This window comes from Anser anser, assembly GCF_964211835.1.
Source record: "Anser anser genome assembly, chromosome: 4".
Lineage (NCBI taxonomy): Eukaryota > Metazoa > Chordata > Aves > Anseriformes > Anatidae > Anser > Anser anser.
The window spans coordinates 20654487-20672697 of NC_139724.1; the positions used below are offsets into that span (position 1 = coordinate 20654487).

The window sequence follows — 18211 nt, forward strand, 5'->3', positions numbered from 1 at the left end:
CATTGTAATGATACAGACGAAAGGAACAGTTTCTCAACATCATATTATCAGATAGGACAGCATCCAACTTTTCATTAAGGAGATTGGTACTTAGAGAAAAAGAATATCAAACTTTGTAAGATAAACTGCGTCTTCAACTTATGTTTAAATGGATGTGGACATCAGTTTACTAGACAGTGGTAGGCTCTGTTAAAGTTGACTAGAGGGAATATTTGAGACAGAGGGGAATAGTAGGTATGATCAGGGAAAGGCTCTTTAGAAAAATCGGTTACACAAGAAAGTACCTCACTAGTCTCTAGACTGACACAAAAAACATCTGTATTTCACCATTATTTTTGTTTAAAAAAAGAAAAAAACCACTGCTGTTGGTGTATTATGCAAAACCACTTATCATAAGAGTGATCTCTAATTTCTATAACAGTTTTGGGGACTGTATACTGATTGCTTATATTAATGCTTTGGAAGGGGAAGTTGAAGCAGGTACACCTCTAAAGAAAGTAACACAAAGTATTACTTAAAAGTGTACATGAAAAATGAGGTATATCATTCAGTTTCTTAAGAGTATTTCAGATTCTAGAACTTGAAACATTGCCCAAGCAGGCTTCAGGGATTTTATTCAATCACAAAGGAAGTACAGCTTGTTAACATTTTCCATTGATTTTGATACAAATAAATATTGCACAAAATAACAGCAACTTGAGAGTGCTGAATCTTAACTGTTTTTGTAATTTAGCTGCTGAGAAAAAGCTGCAATATTGCTGCAATTCAGAGTGATTTCAAAGATGACTTCTTGTTACGTAATAATGGTTAAAACCAGTTTGGCGAGTGTTTTGTGTGTTCCTTTTAAAGAATTCTGGGTTTTAATATGAAAATATGTAAAGTACTTGCACTACAAGCTTTTCTTAAGATTGCTGTGATTTAAAAAGATGAAAGAAGACTGACCTCTATTTTCAATTGAATTTGTACATTTTGTATTTAATCAGCTCCACTGTTCTTTTAATATTATTCTCTTCTTTTCATTCTTTGCTTTAGTAGTTATAGCACCAGCAGCAAAAGTGAGAAAAAAAAAAAGGTGAAATTATGAAAGAGTAAAACAGGATAGGGCTTAGCTACACTTGATGAAAAGGATATCAGCTCTCATCTGAAAGACTGTTTTTAACAGCAGAGAACAATAAAATGCTTTAAACTTAGGCTATCATATTTGAAGCAGACTTGTAATGGAGAACTGTATTAGTATCAAAAAATGGGATTAGACAGGATCCCTTTAATAACTTTTTTGTTGTTGTTGGTTTATTAAAGCAAAGACCGTGCTCTATGTAGGTGCTAGTTCTGTTTTTAAAACACTGTCCCAAACACCTAATTGTTTCAGAAAAGGAAGTTGTATATTTAATTGCCTATTTTTTTGGTTGGTTGGTTGATCTTGGCCACCTTTTTAAAGATTGAAAAGTTTACCTTACAGTAGTACTACCTGAATGTATTAATCATTTTGCCTACTTTTCAGAAACTGCCAGCCAGAGCTGTATATGACTTTAAAGCTCAGACTTCTAAGTAAGTACTAGACTTTTATTCATTTAAGTATTCATAAGTCAAGAAAAGTCCCTCTAGCACTCAATGCAGCTAACTGCTCTTATAGCCAATTTCAACAGCAAAACACCATGGAAGCAGAAGACCCTGCTTTCCGTCACAGTAGCCTCTGCATTAGCAAGCTGTGTGAGAAGTTATTTTGAAATTAAAATGTCTTTTAATTATTATATTTTTTCCATTGTATTTGCTTGAACATGTGAATGGCTGTGGATCTTCAACTTTCTATAGCCTGAGTCCTGAGGGTCACCCACTGAATGCTCTTTGCTGTGAATCATAGTTAGGTGACATCAGGATACCAGACTAAAAAGTGCTGTTGTAGATAGAGTACTCTTATCAAAATTCTTTATAGTGCTTTAGCATCTTCCAATATGTCTGTCTTAACGTACCCAGTCTCTCTGCAGGATGTGAAATGTCCCGTACCAAAACAAACTACAGTGGTCCGTAAGAAAAACAAAATCAGGGAATGCTCTTCTAGGGTATGAGGGAGTCAGAGGAGAGTGCATGTATGTCATTAGCGCTGTTGCTTTGATGATTCAGGCTGTTTAAAAAACCTTTTGATATGGTGCTACATTGTCACTAGAATTGCAATAGCTGTGTCTGCAATAGCTGTAAAACTAGAATTTGAATTATCAGCACAGCAGGTAACCTCTTTGGGGGAAGGAAAAAAAAAGTACAACAAGTAATAACCAGTTCAGGATCTGAAAATGTTCATAATGATTTGAATACTTCCCTTTTTCAGTATCCAACATTAAGCATATCACACGCCCCGAGTACCTGAAATGGCGAGAACATAATCCTATGTTCATGCTACTGAAGAGTTTGCTCGTAAAAGAAAACTGTGTGGAACAGCAGCACTCCAACCTACGCTGCTGCAAAAAGGCAGTAATAGACAATGGAGACAGGATATATTCAGTAGCTTACCCTACTGATTCATAAAGAATAACAAGAATGTCTCAGATACCTGTCATAAAAGCAGCATCTAAGCAGGGGATACAAACGACATATTTGCCTGCAGACTGTATCCTAACTACTCTGCTAATAACTAATAATACTTCCTTGTATTCATGGTATACGTTAGGCCTATATAACTTACAGATAGTACCTGGTGATGATTCATAAATGTGAATCATTTCATTTTATAGGGTATAATCAACTGGTAAGTGTACCACAGCTATGACATTTTTTTCTCTAAATGTTTATCTGCTACATTCTGTTTCCGTACTGAACTGTAAAGACTGCAGAAGCTATGCAGGTAGAAGAGTTCAAATGTAAAGCTGTAAACATCTTTAAATGAATTTGTTACAGAGAGCTGTCCTTTAAGAAAGGAGATACTGTCTATATCCTCAGGAAAATTGATCAAAACTGGTATGAGGGTGATCACCATGGAAGAGTTGGAATATTCCCAATTTCTTATGTTGAGGTTTGTTCTTTGTTTTAATTCCTTGAATTATTTTGGATAATAGGTCCACAAACTACATGCAAATGCTTAAAATCTGTTGGTATTTTGTTCCTAGAAACTTTCTCCCCCAGAAAAAGCACAGCCTGCCAGGCCACCTCCCCCAGCACAAATTGGAGAGATTGGAGAAGCTATTGCCAAATATAATTTCAGTGCAGACACAAATGTGGAGTTATCACTTAGAAAGGTACAGTTGAAATCTATCTTTATCAAAATATCATTATGGTATCTACTGCTACAGAGAAATAATGTATATGTAATTACAGTGTTTTGGTGATAAATTTGCTATGCACAAAGCAATATAATAGTACAAAGCTACTGACATAATAGCTCATTGGCTTGCATTCTTTCACAGCTACCTGCAAATAGTTTAAATATTTTGTGTCTGTAAAATATAATGTGGTAGATTAGTATATGCAAACATCTAACTGGTGACCCCATTTTCTAGTTTTTATTTCAGTTAACCATTCACTGTTTTAAATAATTATTTGTTACTGTCATAAATACAATGGTAAGGTTTTTCATGCAGAAAAAAATCAAAAATACTGAAAATAGAAAACAGCAAAATTTAGAAAAAAAGGCTTAGAAATTTCTGTGCATGTACCAGTTCTTGAAAATATTTCATATTAATAATAGTCTGCTTTTCGCCTATACATATTTTGCCTCTGCACATCCTGGTGGTTGTCCTTTATTGTACGTTAGCAAAACAAGTGTTTAATTTCTGGGGTTTGTCAGACACTGAGATGATTGCTGCAGAAGAGAACTTTATTATTGGAGGTATAATATATCTAGTTATAAGTATTATATACTTTTTCCCCACTGGAAAATTCTGCCTCATTTAGTGTCTTTTTTATATGGGTTAGAGTTCACAGAAGTTATTCAGTGGTTTGGTTTTCTTTTGAAATAAGACTAAGGATACAGGTTTTTGATGCTGAACTACCACATAATCAAGTGGTAGTATCATGTAGTATCATGTGGTACAATCATAAACTACCACATACCTCACCAAAGATAATGGGTGTTTTTCCACTCCTTTGAGATTGGTAAACCTCAAAGAGATCTAAAAACAAAACAAACAAAAAAAACAATCAATCAAACAAAAGGCAGGAATAAAAACTTAGAGAACTAGGAGGTGTGGAAGGTAGTTTGATGATTTCTAATTTAAATTCACTTTCATGCTTTTTGTATTGGTCACAATCTTGACAGCCAAGCTTGAGCTTCTTTTTAAAAGTTGTAATTCCATCCCACTAAAGATAATTTTAGAGAACTCCACAAATAACTAGAGAAGCAAAATTACAGAAACCCTGAAACGAAAAACTAACGTGGAAGGATTTGTTACAAAAAGTCAGGTGGTTAAAAAGTACGTCATGTAAAATGAAAGAGGGAGTTCATGAAGTTTCTCTGCAGAGAAGAGTTTGAATAGAAAGCTGGTATTTCTCATTTCAATTCTTAGGCTCTCCAAAACTAGTAGGTGAGCCACTGCCCATCTGTCTTTTTGCACAGATACCTGCTAGTCAAGCACATTTTCTGGGAAAAGCACTTCTCTCATCTTTCCCACTAAATCATTTTGAACTTTTCACTTTCATGTGTTACAATTTTACTTGATAACAAAGCACTTGCATGGATTTCATTATTTAACTTTTATTACTTTTAGAGAAAAATGGGTGTTTAAATTAATGCAGTCATTGCTGCATTAGTTACTGTTAGGATATTAGCTAGCAGTTTGGCCAACCATTTAAACAGGTTATGCTCTGAAGAAGGAAAGTTTAAATGTTAATCTCCTGACCAAGAGTAGGAGACTACATGAGATTCCCTTTGGAGAAATGAAGAGTATTTGCAGTCCGTGACCAGCCTCCTTTTGCTGGAGTGGTAGTGGCATATATGATTATTAGAAATGGCAAGACAAATGTGAGAATGGAGAAGATTTTAAAGACTGATAGGAAATAGCACTGCAGGGAAAATAATACTATCTGTTAAAATAATATCATCTATTACAAAATCAATTTACTACTCATCTGCTGATAACTCATTTTTCTAATACGTTCCAGGGAGACAAAGTAATTCTTCTTAAGCGAGTTGATCAAAATTGGTATGAAGGTAAAATACCAGGAACCAACAGACAAGGCATCTTCCCCGTTTCCTATGTAGAAGTCATCAAAAAAAATGCCTCAAAAAGTGTTGATGACTACCCCGACCCTCCTATACCCCAAAGCTATTCTAGTGACAGAATACACCATTTAAGTTCAGCTAAGGTAAGGATTTTTTTTTCTTTGATATCACCCCTAGAGTGGGTTTAGAAGGACTTGTAAATTTTTTGTTAACGTGGTAAGATGATACATAATTTATGCATTCAGTACAATCTGTTTTCTTTCCTACATATGTAGAATTGCATAACTAGCTTGTCATTAAAGTGTTTTTATGGCAGAATGTCAGTCTTATTTCTGCCAGGAATTTTGCCTTCTTCTTTAGCTATTAAATTATTGAGAGTAGGGCCAGTCAAAATCTGGGCAGAAAAAACAAGCTGTCAAAAAAAAATTATTTAGGAGTCTCAGACAAAATTTGAGCATCAAGGAAATGTCTAGCAGACTCCTCACAAGCAAAGTGAAGATACACCCGTCATCCTAAAAGTCCACAGTCTCATAAGCATGCAAAGGGCAAATGAGGGCAGTTTGCACGGGGGACACATCTTGCCAAGAGCTTTCAGTTCTATGCCCTTCAAAGTAAAGGAGAACAGCTAATGATTGTGAACCATAACCTTCCTCCTTTTGCCTTGGAGGCTCTACAAGGAGGCTGTTGGTACAATGGCAGTTCTTTGGAGGGGTGTGACAACAGTGACAGCCTTGTGTCATCCAGGAGTGATGCAAATGTCATCACGTTGTCAATGAGCTTGGATTCAGACCTTTATAGTTGTAATTTTTCCACACCAAATGTCTGTCAGGTTCCAAGTTCTTTTCCTTCCTAGTTTATAACCACCACAAATCACATTACAAAGAAGATCCCTGTATTCCAATTTATCATTCACTTTTGATATTTCACAGACTCCTGTGCCAGGAACAAAACCTCTTTGCAGTGATAGAAACTGAGCAAGTTTCTGTATGCAAACGGTGATTAGTATTAATGTATTATCTATGATGATTCTGAGTACTAAAGATGGAATCCTTTCCAAATTTTCCTCTTTACTGTTTTGTTCATCTCTTTAGTGTGGGAAGTCAGTTTTGTGTGAAATTTATAAAGCTTTCTCGTATCCTGCTATTAACCTCTATTTGTTTCAGTTGGTTTTGCCCCATTTTCTGCTTCCATTTACTTGCATACTGGTGCTTATTTAGATGCCTCAGCTTTGAGATAAGTTACACATTTATTTACAGCTTTGGAGACAGTTACCAAAAGATGTCATTTAACTGTGTCCTCTGAAAATACTGCTCATGGCTAAGCAATATTAGTTGTTTTATGATAGTTGCTAGAACAGTTCTCTTAAGGTTCGGTTTCGTTTTGTTTTTCCCCGAGAATGTATCACAAAGGAGAACTAGCTCCTCTCTCTTCCATTCCAACAAAATTGTTGAATTAAAGTAGCATCAAATTCTGTATCCTCAGACTGAGGTATTCATAAGCTACGGCCCCTTCTCATTACAGGAATCTGAAGGTGATTCAAGAGTATGAGGCAACTTAAGTGCTACATACTACAGAGCTGTCTCTCTGTATTTGGAGATGCCTCTCTCCTCTCATCTTCTATGGAATAGGCTTGTCTCTAAAGCTTCCTGCAGCTAAAGCTGTTTTTTGTGTAACCCCTATAACCTTGTCAGTGATGCCCTTGAGCACAGGTGATGCTTCAGAGTATTTGCATTCAGGTAAAAAGTACATGCATGTTAAAACTACCCTGTAATTTCTTAACTTCATAAGTTGTTTGTATTTTCCTGTAAGCTGATAAAATGCCCAAACCTTGAAGACAAAATAGTAAAGTCAAGAGGAATGTGAAGGCTCCCAACAATTCATATTGAGTATTGTCCATAATTTTTAATTAAATAATGTTATCTCCACTGAGAATAGAAAAAAATAATTAAAGTAACTTAGTACACATACCTGAAGTGCAACACCTTAGTTTGTATAGCCTGTGACAACTCCAGAGCTACTGATGGCTGCTCCTTTTCTAAGGCTGCCGTGATCAAGCATCTTGAGTGTGCAGGTGCAGGGCATCACGTGTGCTACCCTGTATTCCACAAGTATTTGATACAGGGAGTTTACAATGACCAGATTTGACCTAGTCTTTGCAGACAAGTAGAGATACACTCGAATCTTTCATGCTACTGTTACCAGCATCGCAGCAGGAGTTACTAGGCTACTTTTTCCCCATTGTGTATTTTTACAATGGTGATAGTCACATCAGATTACAAAACTGTCCTGCCACTGCTGTTAAGTAACAGATGAGTTCTGTAGGAGAGGAGAGGGGAAATAGTCTTCTTACTAGCACAGGAAATTTTTGTAATCATCTGGTTCTAGCATCAGTCCAGAAAAAAAAAAAAGCCTCTATTGACATTCTTAAACAAACATTTTTTTCAACTGGACTCAGATGTGGCAATACCATATGAGAAGCCATCTTGTTCCTGACTACCTAGAAGGGCTTTAGCAGGCCTGAAGGAGTTCTGGAGTTTACCACAAGTGCTGATACCACTCTTCCTATGCCTTTGTTTTTTTTGGCGTGTAACTCACTTTATCACTCCTGTTGCTAGAGCAATTGCTCTAAATGTCTCTGGCCTAATGACAATAAAAATAAATAATCAATATATATCAAGAGCAAGCTTTGCTCTCCTTAACTTGGCCTAGAGCATCTATATCTTTAGCTCTAGAGCTGCCTGTAGCCACAGGAAGCTAAAAATGGCAATGTCTCCTGGACCATAGTATGATCCCTAAACCACAGGCTGGAAGCTCTTTTTCAAGAGTAAAGATGAAGGAAAGAGCTGGAATGCTGTTCATAACAGCCCAGCTATGTTTTAGCAGACTGCATTGTATCGGTCTGTAGACAGTATACTTTGGTACAGAAGATTCTATAGCAAAGGTTTGCCTAGCTTCAAAATAAAACTATTTGCCTCAAGAAAATTCCAGCAGAAGGTAAGTAAATTAACCTTTCTACTCCGTGATGTTCATTTGGCCATTTGAAATTATTTTCTAGTGTAATATTTAAAATCTAAAGTAGTCCAAATAATCTAATTATTCTGCATAATTAAAACAATGAGATCAAAATATTTTTCATTCAATTTTAACTTTGAGGATTAATAGTTACAAAAATGCATTTTCAGTATTTACTGAAGCAATGGATATCTACTGATGCTGTGTACGTATGACTCACCAGTCTCTCATTCTTACAAAAGGACGTTTCTTTTACCAGAAGGATACTTCAATCAATATTATGTAATGCTACTCAAAATATACTGCTATATACTGTGCTGTCACTATTTTAAAAGCTTTGTTGACTGCCTACATTCAGTTAGAATTGAATGTACCTTCCACAAATGTTGATGTTATTTTAAACCAGTAGGGTTACTTTTAAGGAAAACTGCATTCTGTAGCTGCTTATGCCTTAATAAAAGTATGCAATGTATTTAAGATGTTTCTTAAGCATGCACTGAGAAGTACAAATATTAATATTAGGATAATTAGAAATGACCACTGTTCTTAGAGCTTTAAAGAAATACTTTGTGACACCTGAAGTATACTTCTGACAATACTGTGCTCATTGAGGAAAATCGCATTAATTTTAATTGTATGATTTAATAAGCTGTGACAGGCTCACTAACAGAAAGCCATACATAACTTTAGCAGATCAAATGCAGGTTGCCTTCCTGAATGTAATGATCCAGATCTGTCTTGATGTTTGACATTTAAGTCCCAGGCCAGAACCTGATACAGTTTCATTTTTCAAATGTCTTTTTTGCTGTTCTGATTCATGTACTAATGATTTCAGACACCCGTGCTCACTGAAACCATACCCTATAATCCAGACGACAGCACAGACGTTTTTCTTTTCCAGTCTACTCATATCCTAACTCTCTGTCATGCTTAATTATTTATTTAAATTCCCATGCTTTTCTTATTTTTGAAGTTGCCTTCCCAAGCGCTGTCCCCACCTCCTAGATACTATTCCTCCTCTTGGTCACACAATGATCAAAAGACTCTCCAGGCTGCCACTAGCAACTCATTTGCAAGACCTGATGGCTTTTCACCTACAAGCTCGTGCATCTCACCTCCTCCACCATTTCCAGACAGTTTTCTTTGTGACTTAGAAGAACTCAGTTCTTTGGCATTAACAACAGCCCAATCCATAGCAATCTCCCCAGGTAACAGAATCCACCAAGTTAAGGATGATCATATTATTCCATACACAGAGGTCTCTCTCAGCTCTCCTACAGCTCTTCCTCAGCCCTTTCTCCTGTCTACCTCCACCTCATCTTCTGCCGGTTCCTCTCATGACATAATACATAAGCATACAAGCAACACTACCAAACCAAGAAAAGATAAAGACTTGCAAGGTATACTTGGCTCTTCGGTCATCAAAGCACCTAGAGACTTGTCAAATACTACCAGGGAAGGTGAACATGGTGGTGGTGGTCTCTGTAACATCCCTTTGCCACATAAAGGTGGCTCCGTCTCCACAGCGCTAGTTGAAACTGCTGAAAACGAAGAGATCTGTGCAGCAGATTTGTCAGTTGACCTACGGTTTCAGTCAAAGCCTCAAGAACCGGATTTCTCCAGAGGAGCACAAGACACAACAGAACTGACAAAGCTCTATATAGAGGAGGATCTGAGGCAGGACACCTTAGAATTCCCAGTAGCAAGTACAAGAGATTCCATAGTAAGCTGTGAAGGATGCACCTCACTGAATATCGATAAGGTATCTTAATTTCAGAAAAACATGGCTTCTGTGTTCAGATATCTTAGTACAATTATTCTTTGCCTTCTTTTGTATTTATGTTTTTATTCTATTGTGCACAGGCACAGTTTTATTCTATTGTGCTGAATACAAACTGTCAGTTAGGGCACAATTCCTTCTCAGAAGCAGGTGTAGACACCATCGTCAGTTCTGTGGTGTCTCAGTTCTGCTGATCCTTCCCTTTCTGTCCTTGTTAGCTCCCATCAAGTTTCCGACACAAAAACCCAGTGAGCCATCCTCCTCACTGTCCCATTATGTGCTGCCCCTTCTGAGTACAGGACCCCAGGAATGCTGGCAGCAGTATTGAGGGAAGGACATGTCTCCTGCAGAGACTCAGAGGTTTGGACCTCGCATGTGTCACTTCGCAAGCTGATATATTTATAGTAGACCCTGTTACGAGAATGTGACTAATAACAGATCAGATTATGTTTGGCAGTGAAGCAAATCCTTCTCCCTAATGCCTGCCCTGGTTCCTCTTTGGGACAGTACAACACTGAACTATCCTAAATGTGTGCTAGCCATTGAATGCCATGATTTTGCTACACAGTTTGTGTGGTTTCCAGGCAAAAATTTAGAAAAGATTTTTCTCTGTCCAGCACTTACTTCAACAGTGAGACTGTTCAGGCAGTTGCTTTGGCTAGCTCATACAAAATTGTAAAGCAAATGCTTTGGAAAAAATGTTTTCGGCCAAATGTAATACTAGTTAATTAGAAAGATATTGCAGACATGCGTTGCCCTTACTTGACCTGAACAACATGGGAGGAAACTGCAAGAATAGAGGTGAAATCCACTGCCCCAAATAGCAACCTGTTTTAATTTCTGAGGGAAGAGTTTTCTCCCAGAGTAGTAGACTGACTAATAATAAAATTAGCATCCCATTTCTGACTGTTACATGACTCAGTGGGCATTTTATGTCCTTACCAGCTGGTTGTATAGCACAATTATATTTCATTTTTCTTAAATGTTTAAGCCAGCTCTGCTTTCTATGGGAACATCAGGAGAGTCTGATCCTCCTTCCCACCTTCCTTCTAATCCACCATTTCACTCTGCCAAGGCACCAGCTTCTCATTCAACATCCCCATCTACTGCTTCCCTCTCACCTCCTCTCCTTTCTAAACTCTTACATCGGCAGGAGAAAGACTCTACAAAGTTAAAGGTAATTGCACCTCTCAAGTATGGATTGTTGCAAATCTTCACATATATTAAATAACCGCAAGGCTAACACTGGGTATGATCTTTTCCAATGCATTTTCTCCCTTACTAACATTAAATAACATAGCACGTGGAGGAGTAAGAGGTTTTTTTCAGATGAAAAACAAGATAAAACTATAACCATTATAATACAATGACATAGTGTAAGGAGATACCAGTACAGGAGAAAGCCTTCAATTCAATTTCAAGTCCATACCAGAACTTCAGTAACTCTTAATTAATTGAAAGAAACAGGATCATATCCAAGTACACGGAAACTAAGTAATACTTTGAAATTGAAAACACTTTAATCTAAAACCTAGGAGAATAGTCCCAAGTTTCACAGTAAAGCACTACTGCGTAGGGTAACATTCCAAATATCAGCTCTGTTAGCCAAGGCCTGAACAAAGATTATTCCCTCTTCAAGGCTACACTTTCTGTCAGCATTGCTGCTCTGGGGCAGAAAAATGAGTTCTGGAAAGAGTCTATGGCTAGGCAGATAAGGTCAATTCCCAGTGCAGCTTAGCCCCACAGTCAATTTCCAGTGCTGACTTCCAGAGACTGTCCTTGTGACAAGGAGAAAAAGGACACACAAAATGTTTGAGAAACTGTCCTAGGAAGAGTGACCACAAAATCCATGGCAAAAATTACATCCTTGTTGAAAAAACTACCGCATCATAGACTGCATGACAATGGAATACTCAGATATATCAGACTTCAAGAAGGCTTAAGGTTCACAAGCTGTGCTATATTTTCTGAAGCAGGGAAGAGACACAGGAATTCTTGCCAGCATATGAATTTGTCATGGGCCTTGGACATGACAAATGGTGACATTTGTAATGTCATCTCTAGGAAGGGGTAAAACACAGTACCACAGTTTGTTTCTGCCGCTTTGAATAAAGGAAGCAGAAAGGCTCTGAGGTTCCTTTTTTTTGGTGGCCCTGATACTCCTTGTCCTTGTTTGAACAAGGCACATTAACCCAGCTGAAAATAAATGGAGGGAATCTCTTTTGGGAAGATATAAAATCTGCTCCTGAGAATCTCCAAGACAACGTACTGCTGTTTATTAACTATGGTAGGACGTACACATTTCTGTCAAATATTTAGCTGATTTCCTGTGATGTTAACAAACTCAGGATTTGTCCTTGAAGTACTTTCCATCAAGTGCATAGCTGGTTTCTAAACGCAAACGTAAGGTCTGTTGTCTAATGGCAACAAATAACAACATTTGTCATTGGCATTTCCAAGATAACATTGCTGCTGCGTGCCGCTGCGTTATTCCTGCCATGACTGAGTCACTTCAGTAGGTACACTTCCAGTAACTTGTCTTACTTCAAATGCATACCTAGTGCCTGAATAATCTTTTACCTGTAATGCCTGAATGCACTGAGAGCAGCGAGCCCTTGGAAAAAAGATAAGATGCAACAATGAAAATGCCATCTACTAATAGTACCTTCCTTTGCACCTGTGGCATACGTGCCTTTGTTACCAAGGAAAGCATGTCCAGTTTGCATGTGTGAATGAAGCAGCAAACATCCCATGGTGCTTCATTCTTAAACTCTCAGTTGACACCATTTTTGTGGTTTTTCTAGGCTAATTTAAAGAGAGAGCTCTTTGTTATGGGTAAACCTGCTCGTAGCCCTGTGATGACTAAGAGATCCTGCAGCTCGCCTGTCAGAGGTCCCAGCTATTCACACAGGGTACGGTACTGGCTGCCCAGTGTGCAGTAACAGCGTTTCCATATACCAGGAGCTCAGTGTCTGGTCTTTCAGTACTTCACATTCACCCAAGTGTCTGACCACTATCAGTATGTTGTGTTTTCTCCCTGTTGTGCTTCTGTGCTATGTCTGAGAAAAGCCAACAGGTTTTTGTGTGCCAAAACTTGTAAGTCTGTTAGTGTATTGTATCTCAGCAGTACTGCATAGTATTTCCAGTGCTACAACATATAAGAGATTGAAGTTCTTTATATATAGTTTGTTCTTTTCTGATTTCTCGTTTCCAAGTATTTCTAGTTTATTAAAATTATAGTTTCCAGGAGCTAAAATTATACATCACTGCATGTGATAGAGGCTTTTGTGATGCTGAGTTCTCGTTCTTTTAGTCCATGGGCTTTTCAAGATATTTTGTCACTACTATGTTGAGTTCACTTGAAACCTTCCCTTCGCCTTTCCCTTCCTAACTGTAATATAACAGTAACATAACTGTAACGACTTGACTTTACCTTTTCTTTCTTTTTTTTTTTTTTGGGGGGGGGGGGGGGGGTCCAATTGTTTAGAGTTTGCCTATGTTTGGCACAAAAAATTGATTTGAATTATGAAAAGAACCTAAATTGAATTTGTGGGTTATGTTTTACTTTTTGTTTAGGACTAAATTATTCTCTGCATCAGTTTCTTAATGTTCGGCTCTTGAACTGTTTTCCAAGTAGTAGTCACTCCTGATCTTAGATTATCTTCTTTCCGATGGTTCCCTTTACAAAAATTCAACCTAAGATAAGCAGCTTTGTTTAATTTCTCAAAAAGTCTAGGGAAGGCCCTATTTGCAACAAGGTACAAGAGGACAGTGCTTTCTGAATCATTGAACAGAGACAATTCAATCATAAGAAGATCAGGATTCTTATAACTGGACCAGCACCATCTCAGAGAAAGTCCAACCAGGAATAATAATATCCATGAAAAAGGGATTAAGCCCTATTTTAATTTCGCATGTTACTCCAAATGAATCACGTGCAGACAGTATGTTAAGAGAACTGTATCAGTCAATATTTAGTGCATTTATGAATTTAATTCCAAAACTACAAAAGCACAAATTGTACACCTAAGTTACATGTTCAGGACTATACAGAACTATTATGGGCAAGGATACATCAATCATGAATGAAGGTCAAGTGCACCACTGGGGCCATTAACTTGACTACACACTTCTTAACATTTTTGAGATTAGGCCCTACTATTTTTACCAAGGAAATAGGATAGTGTAGTGAACTCAGGCATAGCTGAAAGACAAGTTCTAAACACGAAGAGCTACCATAGGGGGGTACATTTCACGGTATCTCTTGAACACAATTAGCCAGAATTTCCAACAGTCCCATTCTAGCCAATACCACTGTATATGGACATGAGAAAGAAATTTGGGGAAAAGCTTCCTAAAATAAGCTGAGTTACTACAGAAGAATACATTCAGATAGAGAGCTCCAAGGTCCCCTGTTCAGACATAGCATAGATGACTTCACCTTCATTTTCCAGATCCTAACTCTGCCAAACATTTCTCTGTAGCGACAACATAGACTTGAAAATCCTTACTCACATAAATCTTCTATCATCTGTTTCAAGAGTAGTTAAATATCAGAAAAACATTTTACAGTGCTGAAGCATATGCAGAAAAAGAAGATAATATTGACCTATCAAATTTCTTCTTGGCACAGTATATGTTCAACGCGTTAAGTCATTTGTGGTGTCATGACATTGACTTTTATTGTTTGCAAGAGATATTGTAACCTCACTTTTCTTGCATCTCTTGACTATCTTTGTCATTCAGCTTAGTTTGAGACCTGATGAAAGATGAGCAGAGAATAAACTCAGATTCTGATCCAAACACCAGGCAATCTGCCCAGTGGGATATTCTCTTCATGTTTGAGAATTCAGCTGTTGAAGGGGTTTTAACAGGAACTGAAATGTCTAATTTGGAATCTTTGTTGTTGTATTTTTAAGTAAAAATTATCCATCTTTCTTATATGCGAGGAGAGGTAAATGAGGGAGGAGAGAGAGTCAGAGTTTAGAATAGACTTTTTTGCCCCTTTAGAACCCGTTTCCCTCTCATTGATATGAATAAGAGTTCTGTTATCTGCCTTCCTGCATCTTTAGGCACTTTTTTTATAATTACATTTCACACACTACGAAGATAAAGTGGAAAACATTCACAATATTTTCTACATGTAAATATACAAACATGATGAAAAGAAATTAACTACTTCAATTTCATCTGGAGGTATTGGGAAGAAGAAAAAGAAATTTAATGCATTTTAACATTGAATTTATATCATCAGGCTGTGGGTTAGTTACCACACCCTTCTCCCATGGAAGACTGCATCACCTTTTTGAGCAAACTGAAGCAAGATGGACTGGAATAGTCAAACGTGGGGAAGAGAAAGCATGGAACACTAACACAAACCTCATGGCTTCAAGATCAGGTTGCAGTTTACTCAGTTCATGAAAGAAAGTGTCACAAGCTGTGTTTGATATCCACACTTCCAGAACAGACACAGTTCCTAGACCTGTACAAACTGTCAATCTCCACAGCATGACTATAGGGCATCCTCAGTCAACACTGCTCCCACCAAGTGCTCTTCAAAGCAGCTGCTCCTCTGCTGTTTCTAGCCTGAGCCAGGTTGTGATATGTGTAATTCAATGTCTCCCTAAGCAGGATGTGGTTCCCATAGGGGGTTAATATTTTTCATTTCCATTTTAGATTTATTAGATATAAATGGTGCATCACCCACCTCTAAAGGGGGAAAGATACTCCTTACATAAAGCTTCGCACTGGAAATACATATTACTACTACTACTTAAGTAAAAGTGTTAGTTGTTATTTTCACACAATTACATTTGCATTCATTCAAAAATTCCCTCTGTTCTTTGCCTCCCAACAGCCTGCATGGCTTTGTGCTGCCCCTTGAGCTAGAACAGAATTAATTAAAGTGTAGCATGTTATGCCTGCCAAGTTAGTACTCTGTGTGTGTAATGTAAATTGGAATGTTGTTTGTCTGTGGATAGTCTAAATTCTGCTATTAAATATATGAGATTTTATTTTTGCTTATCTAAAAATATACTTCACCCAAGGAATGTATAATGTTCATCAGTTGCATCTGATTTATCTAATGCTCTTTCTGTTTCACAGTGACGAGGCAGCAAGGTTCCATTCCAACTTTCTACTATACTATAAACAGATTGTTGATAAAGTTCAGTTTTGTTTTAGTTTTTATCTTGTCCTCCAAAAATCAATCTTTAAACCTGCCATGATTCTGTTGCTTGCAACATCTCTTAAGAATTTAAGGCGAGGTTGGGTATGTGGGGGGGTTGTTTTACATAAGGTAGAATATGAACTCTCAAGCAACTAACCATCATGCACCTATCCAACTATTTGGACCTTAGCTTATAAATCTTTATTACATTTCAAATCATTTCATTTCAGCCACAGCGCCCTGTGCTTGCTCATGAAAACATACACACTGGGGGGGAACCGTAAGTATACTTCTTGTCTACTAAACCAAAACCTAACTTTTAAGCAATAGCCAGCACATCTTCAAATAATTTGTTAACCTGCCAAGTACAATTATGAGGAGATTTCAGAAATGTCCAGATAACCACATGATGTAGGAAGGTAGCCAAGATGGTCCCAGAGTTGTATAATTTACATCAAAATAAGACAGACGTGTCATCTTGCAGCTCTCTATCGATTATACTTAAAAGGGATAAGAATTTTGTAGAACTGAAGTTTGACTTATTCTGTTGTTGTTCTCTCCCTTGTTACATCTCAGCAGAATTCCAGTTAAAGACTTAGCATTAATCCAACTCATCTGCTTTACTGACAACACAGATTCTTCAGAAACAGTTCTGAATGTTAATGGAGAGAAAAAATAACTTGATAATGTTATTCACAGGAACGCAGGATCATGCTTTTTGGTAGTATTTACATATGCAACTTAAAAATTAGAAACCTAGAGCTCAGGTTGTATTTTCACAATGTAAGAACCCAAGATAAAGCATGTAAGACTGTTTCAGTGCTGACTATAGAATCCAAGTTCAATGCAAGATTCTTTCGAATTATTATTTTTTTGATCCTGCTCCACTGATCATTGAAAGTAGTAGCCCTTCTTCCTCTAGCATCAGAGAGCTTTGGAAGAAGCCCTATTAGATGAATTCTCCTAAGCGTAATTAAGGCTTAGCATCTAAGAATATTTAATGGTTAAACTGAAGAAATGGCAAGAAAAAAGAGGAGGAAACAGTTATCGAACAACAAGACCACAGATAACATATAATGAAAATTGGACATTTTGCTTGCAGTCTCACTTAACCCATTTTTCTCAAGCTTTTGTTGGAATTCTTGAGCGTACTGAAGCACCTCTCTCTGTTTTGCAAACAATAATTATCTAATTAATTTTGTTCAATATAATTTTAGTAGTTCATGACTAAAGTTACTCAATCCTAAAATAACAAATAGAAATACATTTAAATTGTGAAGCAACTGTTGTCTTGAATACGTATTCTGTCAGTATTTAAATAGTAGTTTTTGTATTTAAGAAAATCCTAGATTAGCAAAGAGAGAATGAAATGACTACAAAAGGAGTTATTGAAATGGATTAGCTAAAAATGACTACAACTAGATTTCTGAAGTATGAAGAGTGCTAATTAGGAAGTTTTTGTTACTGTATTTGATTAAGTAATTGGCTTGAATCCTATTCATGACACAGTACATCTGCAATTCCTGTATCTTTGGGAGCTGTATTTAATCATTTTTGGAATATTATCATAGCTCTGCTTTCCTGGAATAGTGATAACCATGACAGAAAACAGTATTACCATTTAATTTTTGCACAGATTGTTCTTATTTGCTCTAGGCAAATTATCAAAGGTAATTGGTTAAATGACCATCCTGTTTCATTTGGTTAGTATGATTAAAGTACAAGTTCAGACTTTTCAGATACGGAGAGGGAACTGCCAGTCATGAGAAACTAAGTTAAAAATAACTTTCTTGGAACACTGCCTTTTGTTTCTCCAAATCAGCACTGTGAAAAATAAGTATGCTTTATTCAAGAAGACCATCATTACACCAAGCCTAGCACCGTACTGTATATATGATTTTCAAATGGGATTTTCAGGAACAGGATTTTTTTTACTGAATTAAGTCTCATTTAAGCCATGGGGAAAAAAAAAAAAAGAAGACACTTTTTCCATTAGCTCTGTTATCATTCAGGCATTTTCTCTAGGAACACATCAAAGAGGGAGTTACTGTGTTTTTACTGGGGAGAGGAAGAGCAGCGGTGTTCAGTTTCAGCCAGTGAA

General features: G+C 37.1%; 3 protein-coding genes across 14 annotated transcripts in view; 2 read left to right on the top strand and 1 right to left on the bottom strand.

The window, feature by feature from the left end:
- SORBS2 (sorbin and SH3 domain containing 2) overlaps nt 1–18211 on the top strand; it is a 160006-nt gene that overhangs the window by 137563 nt on the left and 4232 nt on the right. For all 4 annotated transcript variants that reach the window (XM_083836399.1, XM_083836400.1, XM_083836401.1 and 1 more), the window contains 5 exons: nt 1502–1548; nt 2890–3004; nt 3099–3227; nt 5089–5292; nt 16341–16390. In XM_083836399.1, the coding sequence (XP_083692525.1) occupies nt 1502–1548; nt 2890–3004; nt 3099–3227; nt 5089–5292; nt 16341–16390 (545 nt within the window). The remainder of the gene's footprint in view (nt 1–1501; nt 1549–2889; nt 3005–3098; nt 3228–5088; nt 5293–16340; nt 16391–18211) is intronic.
- The window catches only part of CFAP96 (cilia and flagella associated protein 96), a 92301-nt gene that overhangs the window by 866 nt on the left and 73224 nt on the right, over nt 1–18211 (bottom strand). The gene's annotated exons all lie outside the window — the stretch shown is intronic.
- Nucleotides 5306–11070, top strand: LOC310898802 (uncharacterized protein). The gene has a single exon (XM_083834325.1). The coding sequence runs from the start codon at nt 9114–9116 to the stop codon at nt 9930–9932; it is 819 nt and encodes a 272-aa protein (XP_083690451.1). The 5' UTR covers nt 5306–9113; the 3' UTR covers nt 9933–11070.

What these genes read in the sequence shown, in the direction of transcription:
- LOC310898802 (XM_083834325.1), top strand. Translation starts at nt 9,114, where the DNA reads ATGCTTTTCTTATTTTTGAAGTTGCCTTCCCAAGCGCTGTCCCCACCT.